We start from the raw sequence: 16,202 nt of genomic DNA, 5'->3' as shown, positions 1-16,202 counted from the left end.
ATGAAAAAACGTGACTGTCTGAATCAAAGGCTAATATTAACGATTTCGGCTCGTATCACATGTCTACGAAATCATATAACCACGCACTAAGTGATACTTATAGGAGAAATCGTTATAACGTATGCACGCTTATGTGCATCTTGGTCGAATTATAACTCCGAATTCAAGCGCTCGATAGCTGCATAATCGATTCAGCTGATAATTTCCGGAAACTCTCGATTATTAATATTCACTCATTATGTACAGGTAGTAGCTGCAGCTGCCACGCGTACCTTACCTTGACCGAAAAGCGATAAGCCGCTACCGCGAGCAGCTCGCGGAATTTCTCGTGATAACGTTTGGCCTGCGACGTATACAAAATGTTCGTACGACAAAGTCATATTTTATAGCTCTTAATCGCAATTAATTTAGATAATAATCTTGATTTTTTTGATGGATTCTTGTTCGAAATCTATCTAATCGCTTTTCTTCTCGGCAGGTTGATAACTACTAAAAATTTCATTCGAAATCGAGGAATTTACTTACGAATCTTCAACGAGTAGAAAAGCACGCTCACGAACGAAAGAAAGAGGAAGTACTTACACGTTTAATTTTTGCACGTAATCCAAAAACTCGCGCCGCGTACACATGGTCGCGTGACGCCGCGTGTTTTGCGTTGATCGCGCGCAACGCGTCATTGTAAGTCGAGCGCCAATCCGAGTCCGGTGCATATCGCACACGCACGTATATAAACTGCGTATCTGAATAAATGAGCATTGTAGGCTGTTGGTTCGCTGTATATATTAAATCCAAGTATACGTGCACCAAAGGCGTACGTATGCTACGTAAGGAGAGAGAAAGAGACAGAAAATTCCCGAGTTGCGCAGTAGAGCGAGCTATTAGCTAACTCTAGCTAAAATCCTTACAGAAGAAAACACACACACACGTACGCATCGAGGCTCTCCAGCAGCAGCACACGAGCTCCGAACGAGAGAGAGAGAGGAGACTGTGCTGTGGTCCCCGTCCCGTCGTGCATGGCCAAAATATTAATACGCATCATGTGTCAGAAGGAAGCAAACAAAAAACTCATCGGCAGTGCGTGAACGTGTCGTCGTATAAGCGCGTGTGTATACAAAAACAAGAAGCTGCCTTGTGCGCTTGTCCCCGAGGCATCGTCGTCGTCGCGCAAACACGCGCAAGAGAGAGCCGCAAAAATTCTCTCTCTCTCTGGGAATAGAATAAAACACTCCTCGTATACGTGCGTGCGTGTGCTCGTCTATTTGTGTACTGTTGCGTGAGTGATATTATAAAGTGCGCATCGATTATAATAAAAGTTCGCTCTCTCTGTCTCCAAGTGTGTATGCGTTATAATTTTTCTGCATGTATGCATGTTGTAAGTTGCACACACAACCGCTGCTGCTGCGTATATATGAATTATTGTTACGAGGCAGTGTATAGCTAATGCTGCATCCGCAGCTACTGGGCTCTGTTACTCCGATCATGCTACTTCTCGCAGCGACTTATTGGATACGATAATGTAAGAGACTGGCAGAGTAACTGCTAATAATCACCTCTATCTAATATCTTTCTCGCACACACACTCGTGCATTTCTACATATTCACACCTACATCGATGTACATGTTCTAATGTAACTCGTACAACAATCCAATAATTGTTGTACGTATACGTACACACATTCGTGCGGATGTATAATGTTTGTCGGTGTGCGTCTCTGTGACATATACCTACACACACACACACGCGATGCGTGAGCGTGTATTCGTGCGCTCGTTGAGTGATGACATCGTCGTCGTCGTTGTCGTCGTGTGCGTCTCGTCGACTAATAAGTAATAATACATTGAAAACGACGATGATCAAAGTCCGCATCGCGAAACATTGACGTTATCGAGAGTGACAGATGAGGTCCGATAGCCGATCGCACTGATCAGATTCTGCAAACGTGTTCATGTGTATGGTAACGTTTGTAATTCTCACGAATAATCCCATGTATACGTCTCGAGCTGTAAAGTGTCAAAACGTGGGTGAGAACTGCATGCTTCGCGACGAAAATTCATGGTGCTGTCACAACGACTATCTGTACAGTAGTGGGTATTTAAATGCGCACCATATACATCCAACATTGACGACATCCATTGCGCCTGTAAGGGTTAATAACATCGCGATTGCCTAATCTTATAGCAGAGTAGCTCGCAGTCAAACTATCGTGTGTCTCTTTGACGTTTTGATTGTTGCTGCTCTGAGCGAGTTCCCTTTTTTTAACGGTCGATATCAAAAGTTTTCTGCATAAATATAAAGTCGAGTGGACAAACGTGATAAATTGGAGAAAAAAGAAAAAGACCAAGTAGTGTTGTGCCTCATTATAGTTATTCATCGCATCTATACACCGTCCTGCCACTGTTTTATCTACTCTTGCCTGCAGAGCAGAACGTTGTATAGTTTTTTATGCATACTTATACTCTTTGTACTGCCTGCATGTGCTGAGTGAATCATATCTAGTTTAGCAGGGTTTAATGTGATAAAGCTATTGTGAATTACGTCACGTCGATTTTCGATTTTTTATTGTCATTAATTTCGTGGGTGCAAGTGATTATGTTTATGTTTCTTGGATAAACATTTTTTTTTTCTTGTACCAAGAAAAGTTTCATTCTGTTTTATCTGTGCCCATTTTCAATCTTTGCTATATGTCATATTTCTCAACATTCTCAACATAAAGTTTTAATGAGTTGAGAATGCCACTAAATAATTTTTATTCTAATCATTACACTAGTAACACCTTTGAGGTGATTGAATCATTTTTTGGTAGTATTGGTGTTCAAGCATTTTAATAAAAATGTTATAACAGAACAAAAATAGTAAAAAAGTTCTTACGACTAGATATCCTCAAAATTATCATTAAATCTGACAAAGAATAAATATACATTTAATGATGATACGTACTTGCAAAACTTGTTTGAATAGAACTTTAATTATTGAACATTTCTCAAGTACGACACATGCTTTGTGCATTGTTAATATATTTATCAATTAATGTAACTGTTATATCAGATAGTTATTTAATTTTTTCTTATTCGTATCTGTATTAGACAAAGTGATAATTTGATACATATTGTTAGTGCACGCTATTGTCACAATTGAAATCTAAATGTAAAGTTTGAGTTTCATGAATCTGTGCACAAAATAAGTGCATCGTGTTCGTACACGAATCAATGCATTGGTAGCTTGGCTAGTCGATGCTGTTGGGTAGTTATCATGTGCACGCAGACTCTAACACTTGCTACTTTACTTATTGCAAACACATCTCTCTAAGCAATTAAGAGCATTATATTGGCTTGCGCACGAGATATGCTACACATGTGTGTGTGTGTGTGTGTGTGTGTGTGTGTGTGTATGTGATATGCGAAGTCGGTGCGGGGTTTCGCGGTCAATCCGTTATCCAATATAGGCCAATATATGCTTCATCGGAAACTTGGACAATGCTACTTGTTGATGTCTTACGCCTAATGCGTGGTCGTGTATACGTGTTAAAGCGAATTACACGTGCCATTGATAGACCAATACTATATACGTGTTTTAAGATTTTCATGCTGCTGCTCGCGCTCACTTTTCTCAATGACCTTCCTCTGTAAGATCGCGATGCGAGCGAAAGTACATAAGTAGCTTGCTCTCCTATGATGATGTGTGCTTATCTTCTCATTGATAATGCGTATTCAATAAATGTTAAAATCGCCCGATGAGCTCCTCTCGCGCGAGCGTGCACTACTCAAACTTGTAAAAATGTCTGCTATACCGCGAAAGAGAACAAATTAGCTCTCCGAATGCATAACGATAAAATTTGGCCTATTAATATGATTGCCGGCAAATCGTAAATGTATTTCTACGAGTCTTGTAAGAACGCTGCATGTTTATATATTACCGTTATATAATGACAATCATTAAATGTAGTTCGCAAAGAGCGACCCGAGAGAGAAAACGACTTGGAAAAAACGAGTACCGGTTTTTGCAGCCTGTGTATTTTCAATATATTACAATTGCATCATCTATATTATATCGTACAGCTCTTCACTATGATATACACGAGATATATAGTATCGAACAACGAGACACAGTAGTATGAAAACCTATGTGAATAATTCGTATCGTGTTTCAGGCTGATATCGACGTTTCACATTCCAAATTGCAATTATTCCTGAGCCGCTGTTAAGAGCACACCCACGCACAGACAGACAGGCGTGTATCATGTGATCCTGATCAAACGGGAGATGAGGATCGTCGTCGACTCGTTATCGATAGAAGCGCGTAGCAGTTCGATGGAGGGCTGCTCTCAACCGCAAGAAGAACAATAAATCTCCTTTACTCGAGAGAAGAATAAAGAAACGAAGGTATCGTTTTAAAAAAAACCCCGAAGCCATGACGGCAGCAACAACGAGGATAACAACGAGGTGGTGGTGGCCGCTCGGGCTGCTGCTGCTCGTCGTCGTTACGTCGACGTACGCCGACGTGCTCGTTTTCTCCACTGTGGATCCGCACCGGGTCGAGGCGAATTTCGATGATTTGCCGGCCAAGTTCGGCAGTATTGTACCTCCGGAAGGTATTAAAGTGAGTATCGAAAGTTCAATATTGTGGTACGTAAGAACGATATAATTAAAATTCGTATTGTCTTTGCAGGGCTTGGTGATCTACTCCGAGCCATCCGAGGCGTGCTCGGATATAAAACCGCCCCCCGCGGACGATCCCAGGGCTTACGGCTACAGCTGGATCGTGCTGATCGCTCGCAACAATTGCAGCTTCGAGGCCAAGATCAGGAACGCCCAGAAAGCCGGCTACTCGGCCGCCATCGTGCACAATGTTCACAGCAACGATTTGGGTACGTTGATCCTTTGACAAGTATTACGCAGTCGTTGAGAATCGATCGCTCATTTCTTCTCGTTCAAATTTTTATAGAACCGATGTCGGCCAAGGACCCGACCAACATAACGATTCCGTCTGTATTCGTGAGCGAGTTCGACGGCAACTTGCTCAAGAACGTCTACTCGTACAGCGAGGACTACTTCATCCTCATCAACGAGATGCCGATCAACATCAACACGCACCTACTGTTGCCGTTCGCCATCGTGGTGGCTATCTGCTTCCTGGTGATGGTCATATTCATGGTAAGCGGCACACGTAGAAATACAATTCGGTGGCTATACAGAGCTCGGTCGCTAACGAGAGCTAAATATTTTCAATTTTGCGTTTGCTTTCTCTCTCCAATGGACCGTTCAGATTGTCAGGTGCATCAAGGACAGACGCAGAGCGCGGCGGCATCGGCTGCCCAACTCGAGCTTGAAAAAGATACCGACGCACAAGTACACCAAGGGCGATCCTTACGAGACTTGCGCTATCTGCTTGGATGATTACGTGGAGAACGAGAAGCTTCGAGTGCTACCCTGTGCTCATGGTAATTTTTGCGTTGATTCAAATAATACCCTTTGATAAAATACAACGAGGTGTATAATTTTTACTCTCCGTTCTGTGCAGCCTATCACACAAAATGCATCGATCCGTGGTTAACGAAGAACCGACGCGTCTGCCCGGTGTGCAAGCGACGAGTCTTCGCCGCGGACGAGCGCGTCGACACCGACACCGAGAGCGACTCGGACGTCGACGACTCGACGCCGCTCATACGCGACGGCCAGCGGCCACAGGGCACCCAGGGCGGCACGTTCGACTCGCAGGCCTTCGAGGCCGTGGCCAACGTCGATCCCGCCTGGGAGCGTATGCGCAGGGAGCGAGTGCTGCGCGCCTTGAATCTGATGACGCAGAGCGAGAGCTGGCCGCCGAATCAGCCGTCCCAGTCGACGGCCAACGGCGGCGCTACCGGTGGTGACCATCAGCAGCAGCAGCAGCAACAGCAACAACCATCGAGGTCCCGTCATCATCGGCGACGCAGCGATTCCGAGAGCAGCTACGACTCGTCCTTGGATCGTCGCCATGTAGATGTAACCCACACGCAAGTCGTCAACGAGGCCTGCAGTAGCGACAGCGACGTTTACGAGGACACGACCGAGTCCGCGACGGCAACCGCGAGCAGGCGTTTTTTGGGCTTGGTAGCCAATTCCCTAAATAGTAAGTACCGAGCGACTCTCCCGTTTTTTTCATTCTCTTTCGTGTATCGTTAACCGAGGATTTTGAATTTCTTGCAGTACCCGTTGAAGATTTGGAAAAGGGCAGCATAGACGGGGATTACGATTCAACTGTTAGAGTCAGTCACGTCGTTAACGAGAGACAAGCGAGGAACGGTTCGAGAGACGAAGGTGCTATTAATCCATTGCCAACAGTTGTTGTCATGCAGCCTCACGATGACAATGATATTGTAGTATAATTTCCCCTTACTTAATCTCTCGATATGGTAATTTTACATTTCTGGTAATTTGAAGGAAAAAAAAGATTACTGCAACGATACCAATATTGTCATTACTTTTTAGAGTTTTCAAAATTACTTAAATACCAAGAAGTGATTCAGTGGTTCACCAAGCTGGATGAATTGGAAAAAAAATGCGATGTAGCTTACATCTAGAAATTCCAGTCTGTTTCTATTCTGGTATTGTAACTTGCGAAAGTTTAAATCATTTATTTTGCGTGACTATTGTAACGTCACTATTGGAAAATTGAAATTCCGCGAAAAAGGCTATGTGAAATGTATTAAAAGCTCCCTCTTTGAAGCGAACATTCGCTCACCGAATTTTCGAAAATATTTTTACCGGAAATTGATGATGCGCGTCTGCTTTTAAGTAAACTCATAAGTTTTCATTCAATTGACTATTGAAAGAATGCAAGAAAAAATCAAACGAGAACTAGTTAACATGTTTTTTTTTAATTTTTCAATACACTTGCGTTGAAAGGATATCGAATCCAATTGACTTGCTTAGCACATTAGCCTGTGATACAGGATCATGTTTATCCTCGATTTGTTTATACGATGATGGTAAAGACCAAAGTGCGATGGGATTTTTATAAGAAATTAGATTGATTGTATAATTTATTTAATCCTAAGGACAAGATGAATATTTACAAGATTAATTTTAATGTAATGGATTATGTTTTCTGCAGTGATGGTAATACCTCCTTACTCGAGTTTTTGCTATTGGCAACACAAACACCCAGCTTATGACCGTCAATTTTATCTATGACCAATGTTAATTTTTCCTACACTCAGCCTCCGTTTTCAAGTTTTTTGACTGTCGCATTTGCTTATAAAATGTATTGTGAACAATCGCAAACACTCTTACAATTGACGTAAAGCGATGGGGGTCTTTGTGTTGCCAATATGGTAGGAAAATAAATCTCATAAAATATTATATAGATGGTAATAATTTGTAAGTGTATATAAAAAATATTTGATAACTGCAAAAACGTTTTATAATCGTGATACATTTTGAAAGGTATAAAAAAAATGGTGCAAAATACAGTGGAGTATCCGAGATGTGGTTTATTAAACTTGGGTATTCGACGAAAAACTTTTATTTTTGATGGATTCTCGAAGAGAAGGTGACTTGTTCTATAGAAGTGTTAATACACTTTTTGAAGGAACGCCGAATCGAATCGATGAACGTTCAATGCTGAGCGTTCGATTCGAGTGGCGGGTCGAGGTTTGCGAGTCAATGAATTGTTATTGACAAAATGATCAACTTTTTTTAAATTTACATACCAAAAATTTAGTCTAATGAGAAAAAAAAATTCCCCATGTAACAAATTATTACTTTGTTTCCCAATTCTTGTTATTGTATTAATCATGAACACCCAACACGTTGATACGATTGAATAATGGTTGGTTCATTTTGTATAAAGCCATGTAAATAGTTTATTTTGTTCAAGATCCTCTAAGCGGGAGAAAGAGACGATGCGTTAATTAGTAATGAGGGCGTTTTACACGAACGAACGATATAATGATCGCATGAATTTTATAAAAATGTGATGATGAAAATTGCTATATAACTCATCTGATTCTTACTTATAAAAAAAAATAAAAGCTTCAAATGTTATTAATTATCCACCCTTTTATTATCAAATACTACTATTATAAACTATTTCAACTTTCTTATTATTATTATATGTTAATGCAATTATTTCAAATGATAAATGCTTGGAAAAATTTTTAAAATAAAATCTATTTATATTTTTTATTTAAACAGACTGTGTGTGGCGTAATGAGTTTTTTTCGAACTTTTCCTTCGATTCTCTCTCTCTCATGTATTTATTATTTTCTAAAAATTCTCCGCGGGTCAATACGGATCATAAAGTTAAATATTTATTGCGTGTAAACTCACGTACTAATATATCTGTGACATTTCGCCCACCCGTAATACGCGAAATGCATTTATATATTTATAGCTCTCGCCTCGTCGCGATTTCGTGGTTTACAGTGGTGTGCAGCAGCACTGGGGGTTCGTGCGATTCAGAAATGGTATACAGCACACGCACGCAACGTTACACGCTCGGCAGGGAAGGGGGAGAGAAGCGGGGGTAAATGCGCCGCATATAGAAGCTCGCAGCTCATTGCAGATAATCCTATATCGCTGTAGAACAGTATATACTTGGCCCTGCCGCACGGATATAATGGATGATCCAGTCTCTCTCGCTGCTCCGCAACGTTCGGCTGTGCTATATATGGTAGTAGAGGTAGTAGTAGTAGTAGTCGGTGCAGCGCGAGAGACACGAAAGCTCCTACGTAAGGTCTTGGTTTCGCCTGCGCGATCTGTATAATACGCGCGCGGGGGCTTCGACTCGCGAATTCGCGACTGATTTCTTGCTGTGGTGTGTGCAGCAGCAGCAGCAGCTTCCTGACGACGTCGAGAAATCGAGAAATCGATCGTGATTTCTCTGCCGTTTGAAAATGACGAACAAGGCCCCCTTGAAAGAAAAGCTCAAAAATTAATAAATAATATCTGTTTTCTTCATCTAGGTAATATAAGGAAAGCCAAGTATTGATTTATATGGAATTTGTTTTCGAAAAATATCATTAATACTACTCGGAAATCGTCACGCCGAGACAAATTATTACGCGATTTTCAAAAGTTATACATTTTTTAACGCTTGGCGTTCCGAGTGAAAAGTCAAAAGTGCGCAACAACAACAACAACGGCGAAAAAAAAACTTGGCTCGACGTTATCTATACGCGGGCGTCGTATTTTTTTCGAATACGTATGCCAAAAGTCGACTTGAAACGCGTAAACTCGAGCGCGCATTGTGCGCTGCCCTGCAAGATTCGAACTTTTGGTAAAAAAAAAAAAAAACTTCAGCGCTGCAACGAACGCACACACATACATGACATACTGGCATGTTGCAACTATTCGACCATTTTTCACTGAAATGGCGAAAACTATTTCGCTGTGCACGAGTACGTACGCGGGGATGAAGAATACGTACGGACGTTTTATATTATATATTTTTTTCGATTCGTAGAGGCTACGCGTTTTCTTCTTACGTGTGTGCGAAAAATTATGAAATAAAATAGAAAACAAATTGGAATGTCTCATTGTTCGAATTCAACGATGCATTTTTCAGTGCCAAAGTATGTGTGCCATGGCAGAGAGCAGCAGCGACGACGAGGGACAAAAAAATGTCAAATTTTAAGCGAGGCAGTAAAAAATACACCGGATACAGTTAAGCTGCGATCAATGAAACACAGTATCCATGAAAGGAAGGACATTACTTTGACTCATCCATAAAAATAAAACTATCCCGTTGATTCTTGGCCTTCGTGTTGATTCTGTGGAAAAAATATTAAATGTAATGTAATAAAATTGAGAGACAAACAATTATTACCAAATATAAAGGAGACGTTGATTATGTATGAAATATGAAAGGGATTCGTTGGTTCAGAATTTTTTCACCTTTGAGAATATGATAGGCTTTATAAGATAAGAATAACTTGCAAAAATAAATTACAACTAACGAAAGATGGAGCAGAGTACACTGTAAATTTTATTTGTAGATTTCAAGTGCTGGACGTCTATTCTAGAATATTTAAGTAGGTATGCCTCAATGATAATTTTCATTATATTTTTTTCCTTAAAATGACAAAAATTGCCTTGAAAATCAACAATTTTTTTGTAAAAAATAAAGTATCAATACTAAAATTAATGAAGTAGCACTAAGATTAAAATTAAAATTACAGTAAATGTACAGAATATTTACTTGACAAATATGAGAATTTTGAAGTTAAAACTTGAATAGTGTTTTTATTTTATAAGTTTTAATTGAAATTTTCACGTTAAAAGTAACGCACTATGCTTGAGAAATAAAAAAATTTATTTATTCTGAAGTATGGCAAGTATGCCGAAAATCACATCTATTTTAATAATTTTTTTTCACGTACGTAGTAGTTCCTGAGGCGTCGCTAGATGGCGCAGAGCCGAATTCTCGAAAACCAAAAGAGGAAAGGCAAAGTTTTAGCATTAAGTACGACTTTCTAACGCATCCATTAGTTTGAATGTCTAAAACTGCTTTAATATGCCTCAAATATTATACTTGAATTTTTAAGCAAAAAATGTTTCAGCATTGATCTGTCGCTACAGTGAAGGATAATGAAAAATCATAGCTAGCTGCATCGAGTCTGTATGAAGCTATGATCGCCGATGTATGAACAGTTGTGATGTATCATATATAATATGGTACTGGTTGGAAATGTATATGATAATTCGAAAAGTGAAGCGAATTTCATCGCCTAAAGTAATCGTGCAGTAATTTTCTATCTTAACCAATCTCTCGGTATACACCAAAATATCAACAAAAGTGTGCGACAGCTATAGGCGATCGTATAACACCGCAAGCTCAAATCGGCTACTGTTGAAATTCGGCGATGCGACTCGAATGTGGCATGAATCTTTAGGCTGCACGGAGACTCCAGCGGAGAGAGCTCGATCGTCGAAACGGCCACCACCACCACCACCACCACCACCACCAGTAGTACGTATTATATACTCTCGCATGATATTCGCGCGGCGGCGGGCCACAGCAGCAGCAGCAGCAGCAGCAGCAGTCGCAGCTGTTCGCGAATAATCGATTCGAGGCGCGAGAGCGAACTGAGAGAGAAGAGAGAGAGAGAGAATTTCGCTGGCTACAGTGCAGCACAGCAGCAGCAGCAGCACAGCATACAGCTACAGCGGAGCACGGCGTGCCACTCATGCGCACGGCAGCCATACTCGCTTTTTCCTCTCGAAGAATTATATTGCGAGCCGAGAGCGCGCGCGATGCCCGCCCCCGTCGCAGCCGCCGCTGCCTCTCTGCTTATACTACTACTACTAGTACTATTACTACTACTACTAGTACTATTACTACTACTACTACTACTACTACTATATGCTACTACTACTACTACTGATACTCTGCTGCCGCTGGGTGGAGGACCGAGCCGCACATTACGCACGAGTCTAAAATACTTCTGTTTCTTTTTTTTTTTTTTTTTCAATTTTTATTTCGAGTACGTACGCGACGGATCTGCGGTGCGCGTTACATCGGGAACGTCGAAAGCGTCGATTTACAGCTGCAGCTCTCTCTCGCGCGCGCGCGTGCCGCGGAGAACCGCGTGAATTTTTGCCAATCTCTCTCTCTCGACAACGAGAGCCTCGCGGTGGCGGCGCGAATTTTTACTCCCTCCCTCGCCCCCTTCAGTCACCCACCCTTTTTTCCTCAGCACTCTCTTCACTCGGCACACACACGTTCGTACACACGTACAGATCGATGCAAGTGCACATGCACACGAGAGAGAGAGAGAGAGAGAGAGAGAGAGATGAGAGAGCAAAACTATCGAGCGAGGCGCGCGCGCGTGCACTAAGTGCACATTTGCACAGATATACTATTCATCGTCGATGTGCTGCGCCGCGCGCCTCGCGAACGCCTATACAACGATATGCGGGGCTCTTTTAATTCGCGCATTTCGCAAGCACGAATCGCACGCAACGTTGACGCAGAGAAGATATACGTACAAACGCCGTATTGTACTATGCATGAATATTCATGCCTGTAGACAAAAGTACAAGCTATAGGTCGATGCATCGATACGTGAACAGGGGCGATTCGCGAGCTTCGGTACGTTAGCTCGAAAACTAGACGTGAAAAAGATGAAAAAAAAAGTAGAAGAGAAAAAGCTTCGGTCGAAAGCTCGACTGGCGATGCTCCAAGCACACACACACACGCGCGGCCAAGTAAATCATAGAAGTGTGAGTAACTTTATAATTAAATATTAAATTTAGCAAGGAAGAGAGAGAGAGAGAGAGAGCTGTAATTTCATAAGCGCGCGAAATGGGAGCAGCAGCAGCAGCGGCAGCGGCACAGGCGCTTCCAGTTGCGCGAGTGAGCTAGCTCCTAGCTCTCTCTGTGTTGTATGTATGTACGTATATGTGTACGCCACTCGGTCCTGCCGCCGCTGCACTAGGCGCGCACTACATACTAGACTCTGCTGCTGGTCCTGCGCAAGTGAGAGAGAGAGAGAGAGAGAGAGAGGAATCCACCTTGTACAGTATACTTGGGTACACTAATGCACACCGAAGCGCGCGCGCGCGCGCGGCGGACACAAGTTCGCTATAACATCCAAGACGTTCAAACGTACTCCTCCTGTGCTATATAAGTTTCTGCAGCGGCGGCGTTGGCATGATGCTGCTGCTGCTGCTGCTCTTACACACACACACACACACACAAACATACATCGACCCTTGCGAATAGAGGTATATACATGTAACGCAAGCTCTGTACAATATCTATATACGTAATGTGCCGGCTAGAGAGAGAGAGAGATGGGCGTTTTTGCGCTTGTATCGTGGGGGCCTCTGCGAAGAGAGAGAAGCTGCGATGCAAATTCGATCGCGCGCAGCTGCAATTATATCGTTTCGTAGCGCGATATACACGTACGTTTTAATTAAACGTAGTTAATATAGTCTTAGAGAGTCGCGCCTATAGAAGGCGTTTAGAGCCGATCAAGACGTATACTCTCTCTCTCTCTGCGATGCGGATCACACGCGTGTATAGACGCGCGAGCTTGCAAGCTCGCGTATGTGTATACGGTATACGCCGGCCGCATCTATATACTACCACTGCATAAACTATAGGTTGCAGGATATAACTGCCTCGGGGGGAATAGCGAGTGTTCAATGATGATCTCATTTAAAATGTCACTCGCTCGCTGCGCGAAACGTATAAATCGTTCCCCTGGGCCCGTTGCCGCGTATATATACCTTCCAGCTCTCGAGGCTCGAGCGCGCAGCGGTCGACGACTACTCTGTATACTGCTACTACTACTGCTCCGCAGGACTTTGACGCGCTCTATAGGCTATATAATAATGATAATCATAATGACGATGATAATAATAATAATGGCAGCGGGGAGAGCGCCCCACGACCTTCGCGCGACTTTATGGAAATTTCATTGGTAAATATTAGCCTCGAGTTGCATCGGGGAGCGCGCCGGCCAACTCTCCCAGCAGCAGCAGCTGTACTTCGCTATATGTATAATAATATAGAAACTCGAACGATACGTAAGCGTCGAGAGTCGCCGCAGTCGTGCGCTTTCCGTTTAATCACTGCGCGCCCACCGACGTAATATACGAGCCGCTACCTGCCTGCGCGCAAGTTGGTTTTGAAGGTGTACGTATATAGTATGTATATATAAAGTCGCGGGGGATCTCTCTCTCTCTCTCTCTCTCTCTCTCTCGGCTGTGCGCAGTGCGAGGAATTACTTTGTGTATTGCATATATAGCTAGCTCGCACACGCGTATACGTATCGTACGTACGTATCTTATATGATACACACACAGAGACGAAAGTGGAAAAATAAGAAGTTGCGTTTCGCAAGCTCGTACGTAAATATATAGTTGTACGCGCGATACGATCGCGTTGTGTGTTGTTGTTGTTGTTGTATATGTAGGCGAGCGCGAAAAGATGCCTACGGCCAACGCGATACGCGTCGACTCTATACCCTCCCATCCAACCGACTCCTCAGCTACGTTATATACATGTACTTTGTATTCTCTCTGCCGCCTTATATAGCTGTATATATATTTACTGGTATACGCGTGTACATACACACACAGCTGCCGTGAAATATCACGAAAGCACAACACGTAAATCTCGCATACGTTCTCGCGCGCGCAGCAGCACAACACAATCGCGCTCGGCGCTCGGCAACAGCAGCAGCAGCAGCTCGAGCTGCTGCGGGGCTAAGGAAATAAAAGCCGCGCCGGAGAGCTGTATATACGCATGTAGAGCGGAGAATCGTGAGCACTGCAGCAGCAGCAGCTCTTTCTATTCTCTCTCTTCTCTTCTTTTTTTTCTCCTCCTCCACCTTCTCTCTTTTTCTGCCTTTGCCTCTCTCTCTCTCTCTCTCGCTCTAGTCGACGCGGCCCCCGGGCGGAGAGAGATAGAGAGAGAAAATCGAGAGCCGCCTCGATGCACGTGTATTATATACCCTGAGAGAGAGAGAGAGAGAGGCTCAAGAGAGAGAAAAGCAATTGATAGTCACGTCGACGTATGCAATTCTAACGTGCGCGCGCGATTAGCTCCCGCGGACGAAAATATATAATTCGTCGCTTTCATCCAGCAGCGGCAGCAGCTTCGCGGGCCGTTTCTCTCGCGAGGCGCGAGACTTTTCGCTTCTCTCCATTGATTTTTTTTCTTCTTCTTCTTCTTCTTCTTCTTTTCTTGGAGAATCGAAGACTCGCGAACGAGCCACCAGCACCGCGGATCAAAAGCGCGGGGGCCAGCAGGCGACGGGTGCAGTGGAGTAGTCTTCGAATCAGTAGTCGAGATCAATATTGAGTCGGACGCGCGCGCGGGGTGCACAGCTATCCGCACGTGCGGATACATCAATCGCAACGACACGGCAGTAGTAATCAATAATAATGGATAAAAAGAAACAGATTTTCGAAGCAGCAATCTTATAACGACGAGCAACGGTGATCAAACCGCGAGCGGCTATGAAGTATAATTTTTTTTTTCTTTCTTTTACACTGTCGCAGTTTGCGAATTGCGCCGACGAAATTATTACGATATTACATTTACAAGTGCGCTACAAACTCGTATGTAATACACATAGAGCGAGCTTTGCCGAGATTTCTTTTCGAGAGAACTTTATATTCTCTCGCGTAGGGCGATACACAATGAGTAGTAGCAGCAGTAGTAGGAAAATCATTAGCAAAGTAGCGAAGGATGGAGGGTCTGTCGCTTTGAATGCAACGACGACGGCGAAAAGTACCAGCCACTTAATGCGCGCGTAATACGCGTACATACCTACCATACGTACTGTATGAGAGAGAAGAGCGCGAGCATGTGCTATATACATATAGTGCAGAGTCATGCGATTGTCGAGCTTGTACCATAGTAGTCGTACCTATGTACATAGGTATATACACTCGCGCGAAGGGTGGAGGAAAGGGAAGTTGACTGCAAACTATTACATTATCAGCAACGACGCGCGTTCGCCAGCGAGCTATTATACTATACATATGGTATGTATACAGACAATCTCTGTAATCGGCCACTGTATAGGCTTCGGCGCCTCGCTGCTGTAGGATCCTGATGCACACACATACACATACGTATAAAGCGGAGCTGCGCGTTAGATCGCGCTGACTGCAACGTACGGCAAACGTGTATAGTTGGAGCAGCTGCAATGCTATGTTAAAGCAGTAGAAGTAACAGTGTGCCTGTTATTACTATACTATGAGCGAGACGTAGTAGTAGCAGTAGTAGCTCGACGTAGTACCAGTAGTACCAGTAGTAGTAGTAGTAGGGGCCTTGGACTGTGTGCAGCGCAACGTAGAAATGTAGAAGCAGCAGCAGCAGCAACGTACACTGGGAGCGTTCGCGCTCCATCCTTGTTTCGTCGCGTGCTCTCGCACACACATACATACATACATACACGTAAGCTCAGAGCGAGAGAACTCCGACGAAGAGGAGAAGAGGAGGAATTGCTCGAGAGAGTAGGAGGAGGCCGAGAGAGGAGAGATTCTGCGAGAGAGAGAGAGAAAGAGAGAGAAGTGCGGCGCGCCTGCGTTCCGGGTCGGGCGGTTAGCAGCCGCAGCAGCAGCATCAGGGGTCCAGAGGAGGGCTGGTATGGTGGTGTGGGAGGAAGGGAGGGAGGAGGGCTAATGCTGGCGCTTCGCAACACAGAGCGGCCGCGCTGAAGCTGCTGCTGCTGCTGCTGTCTCAGTAGTAGTCGGGCGACACC

General features: G+C 43.6%; 1 protein-coding gene across 4 annotated transcripts; it reads left to right on the top strand.

Moving 5' to 3' along the window:
- Positions 1-753: 753 nt before the first annotated feature.
- LOC106652834 (E3 ubiquitin-protein ligase RNF13) lies at positions 754-8,077 on the top strand. Of its 4 annotated transcripts, XM_023462409.1 has the most exons (8): positions 754-1,516; positions 4,149-4,597; positions 4,667-4,865; positions 4,943-5,151; positions 5,264-5,438; positions 5,519-6,106; positions 6,184-6,389; positions 6,466-8,077. In XM_023462409.1, exons 2-7 carry the CDS (start codon positions 4,409-4,411, stop codon positions 6,360-6,362), a joined length of 1,539 nt encoding a protein of 512 aa, XP_023318177.1. In that variant the 5' UTR covers positions 754-1,516; positions 4,149-4,408; the 3' UTR covers positions 6,363-6,389; positions 6,466-8,077. The 4 variants fall into 4 exon arrangements, with proteins under 4 accessions (XP_023318177.1, XP_014227465.1, XP_023318178.1 ...); XM_014371979.2 differs by having other exon boundaries at positions 6,184-8,077; XM_023462410.1 differs by lacking the exon at positions 754-1,516 and adding an exon at positions 1,745-1,955 and having other exon boundaries at positions 6,184-8,077.
- The last annotated feature ends 8,125 nt before the right edge of the window (positions 8,078-16,202 follow it).

Source organism: Trichogramma pretiosum, unplaced genomic scaffold (genome assembly GCF_000599845.2).
Source record: "Trichogramma pretiosum strain Unisexual culture from Peru unplaced genomic scaffold, Tpre_2.0 scaffold3, whole genome shotgun sequence".
NCBI lineage: Eukaryota > Metazoa > Arthropoda > Insecta > Hymenoptera > Trichogrammatidae > Trichogramma > Trichogramma pretiosum.
This window is presented reverse-complemented; position numbering and strand designations above follow the sequence as displayed.

What these genes read in the sequence shown, in the direction of transcription:
- LOC106652834 (XM_023462409.1), top strand. Translation starts at nt 4,409, where the DNA reads ATGACGGCAGCAACAACGAGGATAACAACGAGGTGGTGGTGGCCGCTC. An exon ending in AGTGCTACCCTGTGCTCATG is followed by an intron (nt 5,439 to 5,518) that starts GTAATTTTTGCG and finishes CGTTCTGTGCAG; the next exon opens with CCTATCACACAAAATGCATC. An exon ending in GGTAGCCAATTCCCTAAATA is followed by an intron (nt 6,107 to 6,183) that starts GTAAGTACCGAG and finishes AATTTCTTGCAG; the next exon opens with TACCCGTTGAAGATTTGGAA.